At 42.2% G+C, this 19423-nt stretch overlaps 1 protein-coding gene across 2 annotated transcripts in view; it reads right to left on the bottom strand.

Annotated features, from left to right (window-relative positions):
- The window catches only part of prr36b (proline rich 36b), a 29044-nt gene that overhangs the window by 5063 nt on the left and 4558 nt on the right, over positions 1-19423 (bottom strand). The window contains exons 1-4 of one of the 2 annotated variants that reach the window (XM_054759062.1): positions 17102-17566; positions 10229-10907; positions 9787-9868; positions 60-265 (exon numbers count right to left, since the gene is read on the bottom strand). In XM_054759062.1, coding sequence (XP_054615037.1) covers positions 60-265; positions 9787-9868; positions 10229-10832 — 892 coding nt within the window. In that variant the 5' untranslated portion in view covers positions 10833-10907; positions 17102-17566. Of the gene's footprint in view, positions 1-59; positions 266-9786; positions 9869-10228; positions 10908-17101; positions 17567-19423 lie in introns of those variants that run through there. The other variant, XM_054759061.1, reaches the window with a different exon arrangement.

Raw genomic sequence — 19423 nt, 5'->3', positions numbered from 1 at the left:
TGAAAATCCAAATGCACAGTTGCGTTTGACTGAAGGTACCTTTAAAGTACAGACCGTACCTTTTTTTGCAGGGGTTGTGTTTCTAGAGGTTTGTGATGCTGGGGTTTTGACAGCAGAGGGAGTAGATGAGGTTGATTTCGATGCAGCGTTGGAGGCTCTGGGAGTGGCAGGTTTAGGTGTAGCTGGGGAGCTCTTGCTTGTGCTGGTAGAGATTGGTCGAGTTGAGCCTGTGGAAGGACGGGATACTGTTGTGGCGGTTGCGGGCCTGTGGAAAGAAGATGATCAGGTTGAGAAATATGGAGATACAAAAGTAGTGCATGTTTACAATTTGGCTCAACCGGAATACCATATGAACAGAATCGAGACTGGTATACTTATTATTAGGGCTGTCAAAAATAGCGCGTTGACGGTGGTAACGAATTAATTTTTATTATGTTACAATTTGTAGCATCATTAACGCATGCGCATCACGTCAAGCTACATCTCTGTTATGACAGCAGATGGAGCCACAATGGCATCCCCACAGAGTATCATATTGAGTCTGAAGTTATTTTAAAACTTTATTCTGACCAGAACACACCAACAACAGTGAAATTGTGCAAACCCCCCCCAAAAAAACAGTCTCTCACCATCTCTCACTAACGTAACTCTTACTGCGGAAGTACAATTTGCTGCATTTAAGTGTGCTCGGAAACCCCAGAAAATACATCTACACTCAAAACATGTCAATTCAACTTAAGATCCGTGGCGTCTTTGAAAGCAACCCTTTGTGTTTCATAATAAATTCAAATGTTCTGCTACTATTAAACAGACTAGCGTTAGGCAAATACATTTTCAGACATGTGTGCTATCTTTTAGCTTGATTTAAATCTTCAGTTCATTTGGAGCTGTTAATATATACAAATATGTATGTATAATTCTGTCCTGTCATTTATCTTTCTGTTAATAACATACAGCAAAATGGGCATAATTCACACATTGTGGCAAATGGTGATTAATCATGACTAATTATTTTGAAAACTGATTCATTTTGTATGTAATTTTTAACCATTTGACAGCCCTATTTATTACATTTGGATGTGTATGCCAAAAAAAACAATACCTGTAAAGACCTTCCACCTCGTAAGTGGAGGATATTCTATTTTTATTATTTGGATTAGATTAGTGTTGACCGGAAACTGACCTTACCCAAGACAGATGTGGCATCAGCCCAAATCCTTGCATTAGCAGTTTAAGGAACAGATCTGAACCTGAAAACTACTCTCTCAAGGACAGTAGGACATCTATTATAGCAACAAATATCTTGTAATTAGAATTTGACACATTTCATGAAGTAAAACATCCTTGTCTCATTCTCTGCCGAGTTTGGTCTACTCGGTTCAACAAGCCAAAACACTAAAGTCTCATGGGAAACCTCCCTGAGGAACAATAAAGTGGGACAGGAAGTGAATGACAATGTACCCCAGAGAGACATCCCAACCTAAGTTCACCTTATCCTTGGTCTCTGGAGAGTGTCCTTACCCCATGCGGGGCAGTGCGCATCAGCCTGCGTGCTAGGCTCGCCTGACTCGCCCTGAAGCTGACTGTGTCAGTTCTGAGTAAAGTAACCTACATCTAGTCGCCCTGACAAGGATTTGGTGTGCAGTCTTCAGGGTACATGCTACACTAACTGCCAGTTTCTAAATAAAGAAATGAGTTAGTCCTGACAGAAAGAGAACAGTGGGGAAAGTGAAGACACATTAATCTTTAATTGTGAAAAGGAACAAAAATAACTTCTCTGATTCCCTTTGGTGGAACCATAGGCTGTGTTATAAGCACGCTCATAGTGCATGAGAAAATACTGCGTCACAATCTGGAAAAAGTCATGGAATATGGTCTGGAAACATGAAATATGATTGTAGGCCAGAATCAACATGCGGTGACAAAACAGGGATGTGGTAAAAGTACAAAGTTGTGTTTTGAAACATTGTTATGACAAGACCACGAAAAAACGAGAAAAAGATGCAATTACTGAATAAATTAAAAGCAGAGAATTCTTCTTCTAGCAGGCCGTGTCTTTATATTTTGAAGTGGTAGTTAAAAGAGTTAGATGGAAGAAAATGCTTATTAGCCTGCACAGATATGCTCGTGAAATGTAGGGCAACATGAGATCCTTGGCTGGACTGGAGAACAGAAGCAAAAGAGCAGTACAAAACCTGTAAAATGATCAATTATGAACTGAAACAAAACATCTAAAATTGAAATGATATGTTTTAGGATTAGATGAAATGACATCAAATGAAAATAAACTGAAAGAAAGATTCACAGGAAAGATAAATGATAATTCTAAAAAGGAAGCTACATTAGAGATTAAATTTGCACACGGGATAGTCAAAGACAGTGTTCACCGCCATCTTTCTCATCAAAGTAATGGGATAATCTGAAAGGGCAAGACTACTTTATAGAGCGCTGGAAAAGAACCAGGCCACTGAGAAATGAGGTGGGGAGGGGGGGAAATATTCATCCGATTACACTTTATCTTATCACTATGCCTTGTTCTGCAAATAAAAGGAAATTTGCACAGCTGAAAATCTTTTACAGTACTCAGAACCAGTTCACTTGTTGGTGTGTTTGGGGATTACGAGATGTTTCCCAGTGTTTGGCAACTAGGACAATATCTGCAAACAGTGCTACATTCATTACTGAATTATGTTGTGCTTCTATTCATTCTGCAATCATAATCGCAATCATCTGAATGACACCGAGGATAGTAAGGCGAATTGTTGTCTTTATATCAAGGGCCCCAAAATAAATTGCTAAGGACAGCTTGTAGTCAAAGACAAACAGCTTTTCTTGTTCTCATTTTTCCACAACAGATCTTATCGGGAACATGGATTAGTTAAAGTAATGTTAAACAGGGATCCTAGAAAAGCACTGGAGCTGCAAAATCAGATGACTCATATGGTTCGTTGCTACGGGCACACTGAGACACACAGCAAGAAAGTAATAAGTTTGCCCGAGGAGTAATAACACTAGCTTGGTTGCAAATACAAATGTCCCCAATTATTGGAACTGGGAAAGGATAGATGTGTGAGAACATGGCTGCCTGCTGGTGCTGCTTTGTTCCCCTTCAACTAGGATTTAAATAATGAGTTACACCGTCCATACAGCAAAATAAAAAGCAGGCGCTGTCAATCCATGCAGACGTACTTCCTGCAGCAAAGGCAACACAAAGTGGGTTGGACAGACAGAGCCCTAACCGCAGTCATCAGATTATAAAAAGAATCTATGATAATTATGCAGGAATATAGCAGCTGGATCTTAATATTGGACAAAGCTCAGACATATCGGGAAAGATGCACTCATGCGAATGAGGGCACTTTGGACATTTTATTGTTAAATGATCCTGCTCTCCAAATGAGATCATGACTGTTGTTTTCCCTCTGCTTCCATTTCTCTGCAGGTGTCCTCACAAGACAATGGCAACTGTTGGTTAAACTCGGTCACACTGGTGCTACTTTGGTAAACATTGCAAGTGTAACGCCGTTATCAGTTTTGGAGGACAAAGAAAACAACAGGAGCGCTGTTTGGGAAAAATGGAAGACACAAACAAGCCTGCATGCAAGTGATGCAGCAGTAGCAAGAACAAAAGATGCACAGACCACAGCTTGAGTGGGGGCAAGACCTGGCACACCGGGTTGATCAACAGCAATGAATGATGCAACAAGATGGCAGAAAACTGTTGTTCGTATGTGTTGTCCTCTTGTTGGCCCAACAGCCATTAGTAAGTCGCAAAGCTAAACTAATCCCTGTCAGAGCTATTAGCCCTGGGGCAATCTCCCAAAGAAGAGGTTCAGTTCAGAGAGTACAATTCATGGCCACAATGACTTTCATTTTAATTTACAGTCGTATTCATCTTTAAGGAAAACTGCACTTTTTTGGAATTTTACCCATCATTCACAATCCTTATATTTTTTTCCCTTTTCTGCACGTTCCAACAAGAGAAAATGAGTTAGCATGAGCCAGCTAACAATGCACGTCATGGGAGGTACCCAATTTGACGCTAAAACCCTAACAAAAAACCCCTAAAAAAAAATACCGACAGTGTTCCATTTACATAACTGACGTATATATTAACCAAGCTACAGCAATATTGTTATTGTAGCAGCTAACACAAAAAACTTTATCTTTATCTTATATCTTTAAACTTTATCTGGCAGAGTACTTGACACTGAACATTGACAAAGGAGCTGCTGTCGGCCACAACTCACGGCAGTATCTGCTCTCTTCACACTGCTCACCAAAGACGCTGCTGAGCTAAACACAACTGTCAACTCTAGCTAGCTGATGTCACACACGTCACTCCCCAGGCCCTGCCCCGTAAAGGTAAACACAAGCCTCAGATATTGCACTAAATATCACGTCTTCCGAATGCCTTGTATTTGTATTTTCGTTCATTCAGCCATTTTTATGCTTCAAAATGCTTAATTTAAGCCAAGAATACATACAATTTGCTTAAATATGCATATTTTTTTAAACCAATAATAGGCTGTATTCAACCATGAAACAGCGATCATTTATTAATGAATACATTTTTGAAAAAACGCCATGGAGTGAGGGCGCGATGTACCGAGGGACGTCGGATCTTGTACCTAAATTAAACTTACATCACAGTCTAGGAATGGAACCAGCACCTGTGTACCTGCACTGCACAACAATTCTGTTTTTACACCTCCTAAAAATAAATAAATAACTGCCGGTTTCTAAATAAATAAGGATGTCAACCGGCATCCTGGAATGGATTGTGTTTAATCTTCAATCACTTTTAGCCTCTGTTGCCGTGGTAGAAGACAGAGAACTCAAAAGGTCAAACTATTAGCATTTTGGTCATGAGTACCAACATCCACAAACACAAACTTACACTCAAACCACAAGACGCTAATACCTCCCTTTGTCCCTCTTTCCATTTACCCCTCCCACTGATTAACACTATATCCATTTGCTAATAAGGTCTGCGGTTGCACCTCAATAAAATTAAGGCAATGGAAAGACTGCATTGCACAGTCATTGGCCACACCCACAAGGATGATTTACAGCCCCTGCAACAGTGTCTGGAGCAAGAAACCTGACCACTGCACACATTTACTGTTAGACTATTACATCAGCAGCAGTTTCTTAGATCACAAGGAGGGTGAATTGAATCCACTGCAATAATTTAGTGTCCCGGAGGGACCATCAATGAGAAAAAGCATGACTAATGTGCGCGCATGGCGTGCTGAGTGGATGGCAGGGAAATGAAAGCAGAATTGGAACTTCACCTGATGGCCAAACAAAAAAAACTTGGCCTATTGCCTCGTTTGAGTTTGAACAGTAAACAAAAACAGATTACCACTGTTGTATCCTCTGATTTAATAAAAGTCATGTCATGTAAAACATGAGGAGACACCATGGTGTTATAATTACAAGTGACATTTGTGGCGCACCCTATGGGCTGTGCTCAAAACGCTTTGGAAGACATACTACCACACGTGTAATACATATATCCTCAGAGTTTAACAAGCATTGGACTAATTGTCAATGACTTATGGGCAATTCGGCCCTGAAAGGACGTTCTTCTAGATTCCCGGCTAAGTTTTTCAACCATTCTTGGGTGCGTTCAGACTTGTAGTTCGGTACTGTGGTCGAGACCAAACATTAAAAATAGATTTGCTGTGTGCACTTGAGTGGGCCGGTTAGCATTCTCACTTATATTTCTTGTCAGTGGACGTATAAACAATGCTCAGTGAAGCATATGCATAAAGTGGTACTTCGATTGGACAGGCATGTGTGATGTGTGCATTGTCCGACGAAAGTCACACGTCCAAAACAAGACCGTCCAAGTCACATACAATCAAAGAACTTTTGTTTCTATAGGGGAGGAGTTCTTATCAGCTGACACTTTACCAGCTGCATTTCTGATGACTTCACAATTAGCAACACGACTTTAAAACAGTTGTTAAAAACAGCCACGAACTATTGTATTTACGCTTCCGAGCTTACATTTCTGATTTTCACTCAGCTTTCTGTTGGGTTTCACTAACCCAAGCCTAGTTTCATGCGCATTTGATGACATCATATCCAAAGTTTTGGTGCGCTGGTGCGGTCGACGTTCACACTTGCCTCGCTCAGGACGAGTCTGCTCGTAGGCAGACCCAGACCCGATTCTCAAGCCGCCTTCAAAGTCAATCTGACTTCGTCCAAGTTTGGGTTTTGATACTAGCGCCCTATGAGGTGTATTTGTCAGAAAAAAGAAAAAAAAATACTACAAGCAACACAGCAGGGGTGTGTGTTTTGCCAAATTGTCACCCTTTCATGTGCAGCAGTTCAGGATTACATCATGGGGCATTCAAATTTTTTCAAATGACCGGATATGGTCACTGCTTCTTTCCTCCACCTCTCACTTTTCTTGCACAACGCGCAGACACAAATGCACGTTAGCAACCGACAGCAGCCAGGGCCACCTCAGCGAGGACGCAATGTATTCAGCCATGTATCGTCTGAACGCCACCATTTTCCTTTCACTTCACTGTGCTGCATTTGCAGGGAAAGCACGCATGTGTGCATGTACCAGGTGTTTTAGCCCTCCCTTCTCATTTCATCCCTGTTTCATAAGGAGTAAATCCACTGACAAAAACACATGTTGTCTCATCAGCATATACATTTACATATACGTGTTACATAACATATTGAAGGAGATGTACAACATAATGCATAATGCCCCCAGATGTGGTAGTATAGAGCTAATGGCATCAACAGAAGAATTCTAATGTAATGTTCTAAAAGCTGCACAGAAATGTGCAACAACACTAAATCAGACTGATGTCACCTACAGTAGATGACATTCGTCTTCCAGCGCGTGCATTCAAACTAAGTGGCCATCAGAGTAACACTGTGCAAAAAGGGAGAACGTATGCATGAGTGACAACCACAGAGGCATGGGAAGTCTGGTGAGGCAATTAATGTGGCTGTTGAGCGTTCTACTTCTCTGCTGATAACAGCCCTGAATTAAGGATTGAAGCAAGGTAGGGAAAGGGCAAAATCTAATTAAAGAAGAAATGTATGTCCTTGTCAAAGTGTATGAATGTAAACGAATACTGACATGCACACACACTTAACATCGTATGTCCCAAAGGGTGCATGTTTCTGCGGACAGGAGTTATCAGTGATAATTATAGCCTTTTGAATTCACAACACTCAACACGAGCACTACATCTTTAATTATGTGAATCCCCAAAAAATCTGTTTAAGAAGAAAACAATCATGCCTGGTGAGATTTTATTAAAAAAAGTTTTTTGTGTTAATGCCCAGGGATTCTTCTGCTCGCTTGAATAATGTGTAAAAAAATAAATACAATTATACACACACATATAGAGTCTAACTACAGCATAATGTTATCCAAAAATAATGATGAGTAATTGGGAAAATGTGTTTGCTATGCAATGGTTGATAAAGATGGCACAGTGAGCATTTTCTGCTACAGAAGCAATGACCCACATGCTCTTGTGTACAACTTTTAATGAGGTGTTTACTCATCTACCACCGACTAAAGTTGTAATCTGAATGTAATCTCCACAATCCAACTGCTACCCAGGGCAGGTAGAGGGGGGAGGTGCCAAAGGGACACATGCGGCTTCGAAATAGAGGCTTCTAATTTAGTGTGGCCACCTTTGTGTTGTATTTCAACAGAATAGATTGTTTGGAATTGAATTAGTGAAAGGATCTTATTTAATTCAGTGTTTCCCAAAGGACTGTCATCTATATGTGATGGTGGCTACATGATGTCATCTTCTAATTTGCATAATTGATCATGGTTCTTTAAAAATAAAACATGCCTTTGGAAATAAGGGAAGTTTGCGGAATATTTTTAGGCACATGTTTCTCTGCCTGAACAATTTATCTATACACACAGACACCTGACAGGATTACAGAGCAGAGCATAATGGACAAACAAACTGGGAGAGTCAGAGAGATAAGACCTTCGAAATGTAGCCAGGCATCCAACGTTTTCATCAGACAAAGGTCTCTTTCAGTCTGCTTTAGCTTCTCACACCAACACATGTAGCGTGATTCAAGTAAGGTACATCTGATACCACACAAGCAGAAACAACAGATGCTGGACGGTTAAGGCCCTAAACTACCGTAAGATACCACCCCCCCCGAAAATCTCTTGTTCCCAGCTCGCTTTTTCTGCAACTTCTTTTATTAATGATGGCGTATAATGCTCTAGTGAAACCCTGCAAGGCATTCCTCTGAGGCTTGTTTCGACATCGGGTGGTTACTGGCCTACTTAGCCCCAGCATGTCTTAGCCTCGATGTGGGGTATCATTGTCCTTTATTTCTAGACACTGTATTTATTTAACTAAAAAGGACCCCTGTGAACTCACGGCTGAAAAAGGCCAGCCAACGGCTCCTTGCTGGGAAATAAGGAGCTTTGTAAAGTCAAACTACTTCCTTGCTGTTCTCACCTTGGATGCAATCTATTCATTGTCACTACTATTCTGGAGAAAATTAGGATAGTCGCTGGTCAATCATCGGAAAGCCACTTAACTAAAAATAACTGGCAGATGTTAAAAGGGAATAATTTTAAACAGCACAAGGAACAATTAAAAACTACATTGTCGTTGATAATGACAATTTCAGAAAGCTGCTTATTTCACTTGTTGGCTATCTTGCAACAAATTGCAAACTATTTGCTTTGTCAGCTACAACACAAAGCTGAGTCAAATATATACTACATACAGTATATATTACTACATATACAGCCCTATGATTTCCACGTTAACAGAATCAAGGACGAAATCGCGGAACTGGCCAATAAAAACATAATCTACTGTTAAACGCAGAAAGAAATTGACAGAATGAATTAAATGCTGTCTTCGTGAGGAGAATGCAATCTCATTCCAAACACTAACCCGCCCCGTTCCGAACTAAAACAAAGCAGTGACCTGCAACGCTGGTAAATGTTGACGAAAAAACTTGGAAACTCCTCTCTTATGAAGACAGCAGGGTTAGCTTAATTTAGCAGAGCATGTGTGTTGCATGTGTGTGTGCGACTCGGGCAGTATGTGTTTACACGGTGTTGTGTTTTACCGCTTGTTAAAAAATAAGAGCACGGTTCGCCACATACTGTCTAATTGCGTAAACAAAATGACGTTGTCATAAAAAATATCGTACTTTAATAACGCAATGGGAAATGCACTGGTGACTACGTCTTCCTGAACCACAAGCCGAGCAATACAGTACAGTTTGTTGAGGATTTTGTAACAATGAGTGCAGAGGCTGACATCCCATTAGAAAAGTTAGCCAAGCTACATCCACTTCTGAACTACTTGGCAAAATTGGCCAGTGATGTATTGCATCAATAAATGTAAAGGATTTTTACATTTAATTAATGGCCATTTTATTTACTGTCACAAAAGTACACACTCTATGGAAAAGTTTAAATGGAAAAAACGGAATTTGAAAAAAATAAAACTGAATTGTGTTCACGATAATGTAGCAACGCGGAGGTCATGTGTGATTTAAGAGTTCTGTTTCTATGTTCATTGATATCCTTCTAGCTACATTTGCTGATATTCTTTTGGCCTGGTTGTTTATTAAAGCAAACAGAGCTCTGGTATCTGAAGTGTATCGGCTGATATCCCATTCAGGTATCGAGGTTGGATCGGAAGAGACAAAATGTGGATTGGTGCATCCCGAGTGGGAATTGTACTTTCTTATTGTTTTTTTTAGGCAGCAGTAGATTCCTTCTAATTATGGCACACCTACCTTGCTGTCTTGGACACCGGGGCCTTATCAGGCTTGGATGCAGTGGTGGGTTTTGTGGGAGCGGCAGATGCAGGTTTGGGGGCTGGAGCGAAGGAAAAAAAGTGGGGACAAGGGAGAGCAAGGTGACAACAGAGGAGAGATGGTGAAGAACAATGTATGGTATAGTAACAAATATAGGTCAGACACATTTTTACACATATTTCTCTGGTACAGTATGTCATCGGGATCTAGGGCAAATGCAGCAGTCACTCTTGCATGTCTAATGTGTGTACTGAGTCCATCTAATATGTGTGTGAATGTATTCCATTTTCTAATTAGAGCTGTGAACTGCATAAAAGTGTTAATGAGTACCCTGCCAACAGCCTACCATCTGAGATATGTATATTTAGATGTGTATGCCACATTGATTATAAAGGTTTTGTTCAAGACCTTTTATACCAACCTGGGGGCTTTTTAGCCACAGCTGCAGTGCTGGTTTTGACACCATTAACTGTTGTAGATGTTGCCTTCTTAGTTGTTGCAGTTGCCATTGCTGACTTTGCGCCATTGGTGGCAGGGGACGCAGCTTTCCTCTCACTCACTTTAGCGGTACTCCTAGAGGCTGGGGCCCCAGCGGTGGTTGTTGGTTTTTTAGGAGCTGTAGAAGTTGGAGTGCTCTTTTTATCCAGGGCAGGCGTTGTCTTCTTAGTCACACCGTTGGTCTGCGGCTTAGACACGCCATTTGACAGGCGGCTTTGGGTTGGGTTGGGCCGTGAGCCAGTTGTAGTCTTGGTAGCGCCGGGTTTTGTTTTCACTGTGGCCTTGTTCGTGGTTTTGGCTTTGGGGTCTCCAGAGGTCTTGTTGCCGGTCTTGGCCGCTGGAGATTCCTTGGCCTTCTCTGGCTGAGGTTGCACCTCACCTGCAGGCTGCTTTGCCGTTTCATCCTCCAGTGCATTTGCTGCCTGGCTGGGCTCCTGTCCCATCTCCGGTGTCGCATCATTCACTGGACTGGATTCCAAAGTTTCCATTGGCTCCAGTGCTGCTGAGATAACCCCATCAGGTTTCATCTCCCCTTCGATACAAGTGGTATGTCCAGTTCACTTAAGTCTAACTGGATGGCCACAGATCAGGACACGTCTGGTCTGCAGAGAGACACATCATAAAAACATTAGAACACAGCAAGACCAGACATGGAACAGAGTTTGCTTTTGCTACTATCAGCAGAGACTTTGGAATGTTATCGCGAGAAATCAAAACAATAAATAAATGGATAGGGGCACTGTACACTGGCCAATCATGTAGTCTACGATGATACACTGCAAGTTATAAGATATACGTTATCTCAACATGCCCGAGATAAGGGGCAGCTTCTAGCCTCTGTAGCTTCTAAGCATGTGTGGATTATGCGTTTTCTGAGATAATAACTACTAAAATAAGTGCATTAAACTGTAGTAGTTGTAACTGTGCTACCAGCAATAACACATGCCAGTGAATTCCTCATGGGAAAGACTAATTTACACTTCATATAGGTTAATATGACTGTAAATAACCACAGTATGGAGAGTTGAGAAAACTCTTAGAGAGCCGTAATCGGGTCAATACATGCACCATAAAACTGAAGCGTTACACATAAACAGATGACTGAGGAGTCACACACATGAGGACAAGAGGCATGATGTGAAGCATATGAGGGAGGATAAAGGGCAACCATCTGTGATAAAAGCTGTCATATGTTGTCAGCATCAATTTAACAACTGCTTCTCGTTTAGTTTCATGAGCTACTTTCCATTGGAATGGGTTAAGGAAAAAGGAAGATGTGAGCTGGGAGGGATAGCAGGAAACATTTACAGACAGAATGAGGAGCTGGCTTTTGGTCGTGAGGCAACCTCTAAAGCAAGCAGAGGCCAGCTCAGAGGAGGATGTTTGGCCTGTGGAGCATGGGAAAGAGGCGGGTGGGAAAGAGGAGCAGGAAAGGAGAAAAAAACAAAACATAAAAAAAATGGGGTGGTATATGCTAACCCAACTTGAAAGTCCAGACATGTTTCATCATCCTAGTTTCCACTGACCTAAACTTGTACGGACAATGTCACTGTCCTATTTCTGCAAGGCGACACACGTCATCTTGGTGCTCCAAACTTTATGGAAACAATTCTTGCTCCCTACTCTCTCCATCCTTCGCCAGTCATTCTTTACTAAATAGCTCATGTCATTCTTCAGCAGATTGTACTTTAACATTCACCCCCACCCCGACGTGCCCCCACCACCAAAACTTCACTCACTCCATCCCTCTGTTCTCTGTTTGCCTTTGCACAGATGGCTCGAGCAGCTGAGCAAGGCCAGAGGGGGAGAGGCAGAGGGCAACAAAAAAAAATATCCCACAATCCCAAACCAGCAAATGCAGTCATACACGAGTCACACACTCTGCAAGTCAAACAGGCTGCCACCCAGAACAACCTTATAGGTTAAGCGCATGACAACGGGTGGCTGCGAGACATACACTTGGGCCGCACCCTTCAGTCATAGGAGGGGCAAAATGCCAGTGAAGCAAAAGATTTTAACAGTTGGCTTGGAAGCTAATTAGTGTGATGAAGAAGGACTAAAATAAAATGTACGTCAGAAAGTAGACACCCTCCCTATATGACTTGGACCATTGACTGGACAAAAAAGATTCGAAGCACCAGATGCTGGTTCATGACTACAACCGTTTCAGCAGAAATATTCACAAATATTCAAGATTAAAGGCTGCTCATGAACTACACAATTAATTATTGTGTCGCTGTTAGCTTGTACACAAGGCTAATGCACTTTACCAAATAAAAATGAAGGTGTACACGCCCCAAATAGTCTGTTGCCAGGTAAACCACTGTTTCTGTTTATTTACTCGGTATACAGGGCAATGGAAGCGGACGGTAGACAGGTATTTTGTAGGAGAACACATTCCCTTCGTTGCTGGTGTACGGTAGCTCAGTAAATTGTCCAAATAAGAAAACAAACCAAGTTCACGAAACCATCAACTGATTTGAATCGAACTAGAGATGTGCGACTCATGAGCGAGTCATTCAAAACCCGAAAGTTATGTTAGTGAATCGGGAACGGGTAACTGTCTTTGTTAACTCGTAGGGCTGTCACAAGATCTTGCAAGATTAAAACAGTTCAGAAAAAATATTATCTTGTGGACACTGGGCCTAGGATGATAATAAATTGATTAATTAATCACATAGTAAATGAAAATGAACACCTCAATACTGTATATTGCCATGGGCATGCGTGTCTGTTGTCCTTGTGTCTCGCCTCCAAACAGGCAGGAAGAGAGTTCACTCTGTGCATTGGTTTCAGCAGCTTGGCGCATTAGTTCCATAGAACAACGGCATGAACGGAGTGAGTCCTTTTGTCAGTCATACAGTCTTTTGTCTCGGTGGGTGCAGGCGGGGCCGGTAGCATACACACAAAGCGCAGAAGAGTGTAACGTTTATTTCATTTCATTTCATTTAACAACCAGCAACTCATACAGTTGTCTGTACAGATATAAAAAAATAATACCGGTTGTCAATGGTATTTCAAATTGAGAGGGCGTGAAAATATATTTTTTTGACAGAAAATACTCCAACTGCATTTGTACAAATGTATTAGTCCTGTGGAAAAAGCAACCGATCTGGTCCTCGCCTTAAATCAACCCTCCTTTACCCTTCCACAAGCACTCGTGTTTCACTGACCCACAAAGACTTGAGTTTCACTAACTCTCAGGTGCTCGCCAAGCACCTGCAGTACTCGGCTGCCAAACTTGTTGCGCATGTGCAAGTATCTGCGCATGCGTTTTGTGGCGTGTGACTCAAGTGATTCAAGTTCTTGATTCACTTCAGTGAGTGACTCATAGCCTCGAGTCAGTAAAAGGAACCAAGTGAACCAAGTGACGGCACCCCGAGCAGCTAGTGGAATAAGCAAGCAATAATTTATGGGTTTTACTGGGTCTGTGTTACATTGCAGTTTCATTTCACATGAACGTGTGAAATGGAGACACTCACTACTTCCATGGCAGAATGAAGTGTGGTTTTAATGCTGGGATCATCATCTGTGAAGTATAATGCACCCTGTGGGTGCACACAGGTTTTCCTTTGAGAACAATGGAATCATTGGGATGGTTTGACTCTGAAAACCTCTATAATGTGTTTGTTTGATCAAGGCTACAATAAAGGCAAACAAGCTGGCCACCAAAAGGGTGCATTCAAGAACATGAGTTATAATTTGAAAGGTAGAACACATTTCTCGCAGCACATTCTAAACAGATGGTCGTGTCGGCTCATTAGATCCATTTCAAAACATTTTTTTTTAAATTTCAAACACTGTATCTCACAAAACTGAAAACAAAAAGCTATCACAGTATCTCTACAAGGCAGCTGGACAGCTAATGTCAACTGCACATTATCCTGACCACTTGCACACACACACACGATCTGGACACAAAGAATAAGTACGGATATCTGGTCGAGTGGCTGCTTCCTGTGTTCAACCAGCTGGGGCTATCTTCACCCTGTTTGTCTCACACAAAAGAAAGCACAAAGTAACAAACAATTATGATCGAGTATTCTCCCCTCAAATTGGCTTATTTCTAAATAATTGGCTCTTCTTCTGTGTTCTGGCTCTGTGTTGTTGCCTTTGTGTCTGTGTTGTGTTTGGCGGCCTTCAGGCTGTAGCCGAGTCATGCAGCTTGAGCCTCCAAATAGTCTCCCACAATACATTTCTCGCAAGCCTCAATGATGAGCCACACAGTAACCCACACAAATACCAAATGTTGAGCTCAGAGATCAAAATAAAACTAGCATATGAAGTAAATGCAATTTCTTTCTATGCATTTTTGCTGGTTTTGTATTGTGTAAATGATGTTTACGTATGTTGTCATTATTATTACACTTAATCAGGCCTCGCCATAAGCCAATAATGGGGAAGGCAGCTCTGCGAGGTGAGATCATCCTCCTTGGAATCCTCCCTTCCTAATACCCACACAGGGCCATAAACAAAACGTGTGTGTACAGTGCTCGGATAAACACTGTCAATAACTGGAAGACATCCAGCTCTGCTCAGGGATCTAAGCTTTTCTGGAAGTCTAGACACAAACACTGTTCTTGAATAATCAGGTCACACACAGAAGTATTTCCTTTACTCTGTTCACATAAAGCGAGCTGCCTAGTAGCAATCAGGCGTGTTTTTTTTTGTGGTTTTTTTTTTTGAAAGAGACACATCTCCAAATGTTGATGAAAATTAGGAAGGAGTCTTTGTCAGTGATGAAATTTTCTCTTAGGCAATGCTGTGTGTTCGCATCTGAACATAGCCACTGTTGGAATGAAGAGACTTGGCTCATCCACACAAAGGCCTAAATCAAAGTGCCCCCTCTCATTGCCTTGCTTTAGCCAATCGACCATCCGTGGGCAAGTATGAATTGTGCGAGCAGAAATTCAACGCTGCTTTCACAGTACACAACTGTGTACACACAAATGCATTCTGTGGGCCTTCTTCTATCCCCCGGGCCTACTCTAAATAGTAGTCAAAGAGAGGGATTGTGGGGGAAGGAAACAGCAATGGTGGGGGTGGGGTAGGGAAGACGAAGGAAGATGCGAAAGAAAAAGTGAGCTTTTGTGGCCGATGCAACACTCCACTAATCTTCCACAAGCTTGATGGAATCATTTCTCAGATGCCTACTGTCTCTGTGAGCCGAGAGACGATTTCATCAAATACACGGGCGGCGAGAAAGGTGGATGGCCATTGTGGGTCTGTTTTTGAGGCCACTGTTAATGGGCATTTGGTGGCCTTTGACCGTGTAATTGATGTGCGTTAATCTTCCGCAAGCAGAAATACAAGATACTCAGCTGCGTTGTTTGATCTCTGACTTGTTCCTAAAGGATTCTCGTTCCTGTGACACAAGGGTTGCATTTGCAACACACATGCTGTACACGCACTACAACCAAGTGTGAGCAACATGTTATACAGTCAAACCTCGGTTTCCGAACGCCCCTGTTGTCCTATGGTTCAGATTCAAAATTTTGCCTCAGTTCTTGTACACTGTCTCGGTTATCGCACAATAATTCACGTAACAAACTGTTGTATTATACCCTCTGGTACGTTGATAGCATTGCTTGCTTATTCATCCATCTCGAATCACACACGCAACACCAAATCTGGTGATATTTAAGTTTACACAATACTACGGTATCCTGTAAAGCACACATTTGGCACACTCGAATGTTACACAAGTCTGATTGTATCATTCCGCAGAATTGAGTCGTCAAACATAGAATGCCACACATTGGTTACTCAGTTTTGTTGAGTTATTAATACACTAATTGAAGTCTGAGTGTGTTCATAGCGTGTCTTGATTGCAAAACATGCCTGTTAGCCTGCTCTTAACTCCCACCCAGAAGTCTGTGTCCCCTAGCTCCATCGTCCCTGTATGACATTATTGCCGGTTGACTCTGTAGGTCTTTGCTAACTAACACAGTTACACCACAAAATAACCCACCATTGGGTCAAAGAAAGTAGCAACACTTTGATAAAGAAGGTTTGAAGCATTATTGAATTCAAGAAAGAAGTCGTAGGAAACAAGAAAGGGGTGTCCATGTGACTCTCGTCTCCACTCTTCCCACTCATCACCGTTTTTGCCAACAAGACTCTTCAAAGTGATGTTCATAATGTAGTTTATTCATTTAATTCATAATTTACATGTACTTCACATTGTGTCAACCCCTGTTTTCAAGTAAAAGTAATTTCTCTTTAAAGAAGGGTGACAATGTAGGATTCAGCCCCATGCAAAGAGGGTATGAAAGTCAGAATGACGTCCTGGCACGAGGTTGTCCATTCAACCTCCACTAAAACACAACAGCAGTCCCAGTCAACTACCTATCCTAATTTGAGATACCTAAACCATACTACAGGAAGCACATTGCGCAAGGAAAAGTTGTGCAAACCCTTTGCGCAAGGAAAAACAGACAACAAAAAACATTTTTTCTATGCTCACTGTTTAAGGAGAATTGCATTTGCTGGATCACAGCAAAAAAAACAAACAAAAACACGAATAACATAGATACTGAGCTGCCTCTATCAATGCAACACTTATCAGAGCGCACACATTCCCCAAACGCCCCCGACTTGAGGTCAGGAAACCGCTTATGTCCCTCACATAAATTCCAAACAAAGCATGCTGCTCTCAAGTCTGTAGGAGGGCTGAGCGAGCAGGGAGCTTGAGGAAGAGAGATGTTGTGTAAGACATTTCAAGTTAGATCTGAGAATGTCTAAGTACACATACAATACAAAGAGGAAAACAACGGACACGAATGGTGATACAGACCTGATGTACCTCACGCGGACAGCAGGGTCACAAGCTGACCAAGTGCCTCCCTTGATTGTCACTCCTAGATTGCACACAGTAATGTAATCCACGTCAATCAATATCCAGTGGTTTAATGGTCTGCTGAGACACTCTATGAGTCAAAGTTAGCCAGCTTAAAAGCGTCGCTGTCAGGAAGGAACAAGTCTTTTTCTTTGTCCCCTTGTTTACTTCGCCGGTGGCACGTCAAACACAGAGCAGCGGGTTGCGTGACAGACACCTGGATCACAGAAACGTGATTAGAAAGGCTGGTACTAATCCTTAGCACTCATTGGACTTTCACTCTGAGATGTTAAACGCCCTTGAATGAATCCTTAAATAAAAAGAAGAGGAGAAGCAGAGTGTGGCCACTACTGGGAATATAGAAAAGATAGGGAGTAAAATATGTGTCACCAATAGAACTCAAATGTCAGTCATACTGCACACTTTTCAAACAAACAATCTGTAGCAGACAGCACATGGATACAAACACTCAGGTTACTCTAATGGTGTGGTCCTACGCGGAGAGACATCCCCACCCCACCCCCATGTGGGGATGGACAGATTAACACATGACAGATCTTGTTAACCCTGGACAAAGAGAGACGCTAATCTTGTACAGTTGCCCTCAAGTATCCTCAAACAGTGTAAAGCCGCAAGTGACAGAGGAGAGATGCTCAAGAATAGATGGAATAAATATAGATGCTCATAGTTGAGACCTCAGTATGGCCCAGAATTTAAACAGTACCATGGTGATGTAGGGTTGAAGGGTTAGGCAGCCCTGAAAAAATGCAGAGACAATGTCCCAGCCAGAAACAAGGCCCCATCACTGTTGGTCCTGGTTCAGGCTGGCTGGTGCCCACCACCTACAGAGACAGTGACAGTGCAAAGCTTAACTGTGTATATTGATCCCACGAGACAAAGTGGGGAGCATGGCTACCAGCTTCACAGAGGAAGTCCATTAGTGGGCAGGTGTTCCTCTGATGCTTTTAACATTCCCCCCTGGGAGATAAGAAAGATGGCAGTGACTCTTTTTAAGTCTTTGCGACACATAGGGCGGACCCAGCAACAGGCAAACTGAAGCTAATTTGTAACTTGAAGAGCTGCTGGATCATCTCCATAATGGGCTGTCTGCCCACAAACAAGCTCCTCTCTGGGGGTAAATGAGATCAGCCGAGCCCAGGACCAGCTGGTGGCTTGGATCAGTGACACAAGATAAAGCAAACAGTGGAAGAGGTAAAACCAAAGCATCTGGACAGGATGGCAAAAACACACCCAAGAGGCTTCGGCACACTGGATTTCGCACAGGACATGGACACAGTCTGGGCAAGTATAAGTGGAACAACTGTGTCCATAAGAGGATTATGACCTGTTTGAGGAGGAGCAAGGCACGCTCCAGATGGAAGACAAATAATGTGGCTGGTTGACCAGACATACAAAGCTAATAACTACACGTGTCTAAGAACAAACCTCACGCTGTTCAACTTGTATCACCAAAGACATATACACCGACAAAGGAAAAGCAGCTTAAAATATTGTGAGGAAATGTGGCAATAAAGGAAGTTGGCCCCGATATCAGCCTATGGAAAACGAGTCATTCGGTCAACATGGGTGTTGCTGTGGCACAGGCAGACAGAGTAACAACCTGTAACATTAACATTACACATTAGCAGCAGGACTGGACATGTAAATGCGCAGTAATGCCAATGCAAAGCGAGACACAAAGATATCAGACGGAAAGCAGCAAAAAAAAAAAAAAAAAGAGAATCGGATTATACCGGCCTGCATGTAAGCACTCTGATACAATTTATTCTATCCAGCAGTGCCGGATCCAGCAGCAGAGCAACAACAGCGTGTGCTAACATGCTAACAAAGTAGCGAGGACTAGGAGTGCCATCGGCCATGTGGCAGTATTTTTCCTTAAAGTCTGAAAAAGACGTTGCAGCTGAGTGCAAAACTTGCCATGCACAAGTTTCCCATACTGGCACAGGACCAGGAAAGTTTAACATGATTTTGAAACAGCATCCCCCAAAAAAAGGCATGAGGAATTCTGAAAAGACCACAGAGAAGAAACAAACCACTGGCTCCATCATACAATCGATGCTGTCCGCAACATTTCAAAGCGTGAGAAATTCTCACAAACTCCCTTTTTTAACATTCCACACTACAAAACAAGTAATACAAGCATGTATGATTCGTGTTGATATCGTATCGGATCAATATCGGTATCGACCAGTACTCAAGGTTGCCATATCGGTGTCATATCAGCTGTGACACCCCTACTTTTGACAAACATCATCATCT

Source organism: Dunckerocampus dactyliophorus, chromosome 18 (genome assembly GCF_027744805.1).
Source record: "Dunckerocampus dactyliophorus isolate RoL2022-P2 chromosome 18, RoL_Ddac_1.1, whole genome shotgun sequence".
Classification (NCBI taxonomy): Eukaryota; Metazoa; Chordata; class Actinopteri; order Syngnathiformes; family Syngnathidae; genus Dunckerocampus; species Dunckerocampus dactyliophorus.
This window is presented reverse-complemented; position numbering and strand designations above follow the sequence as displayed.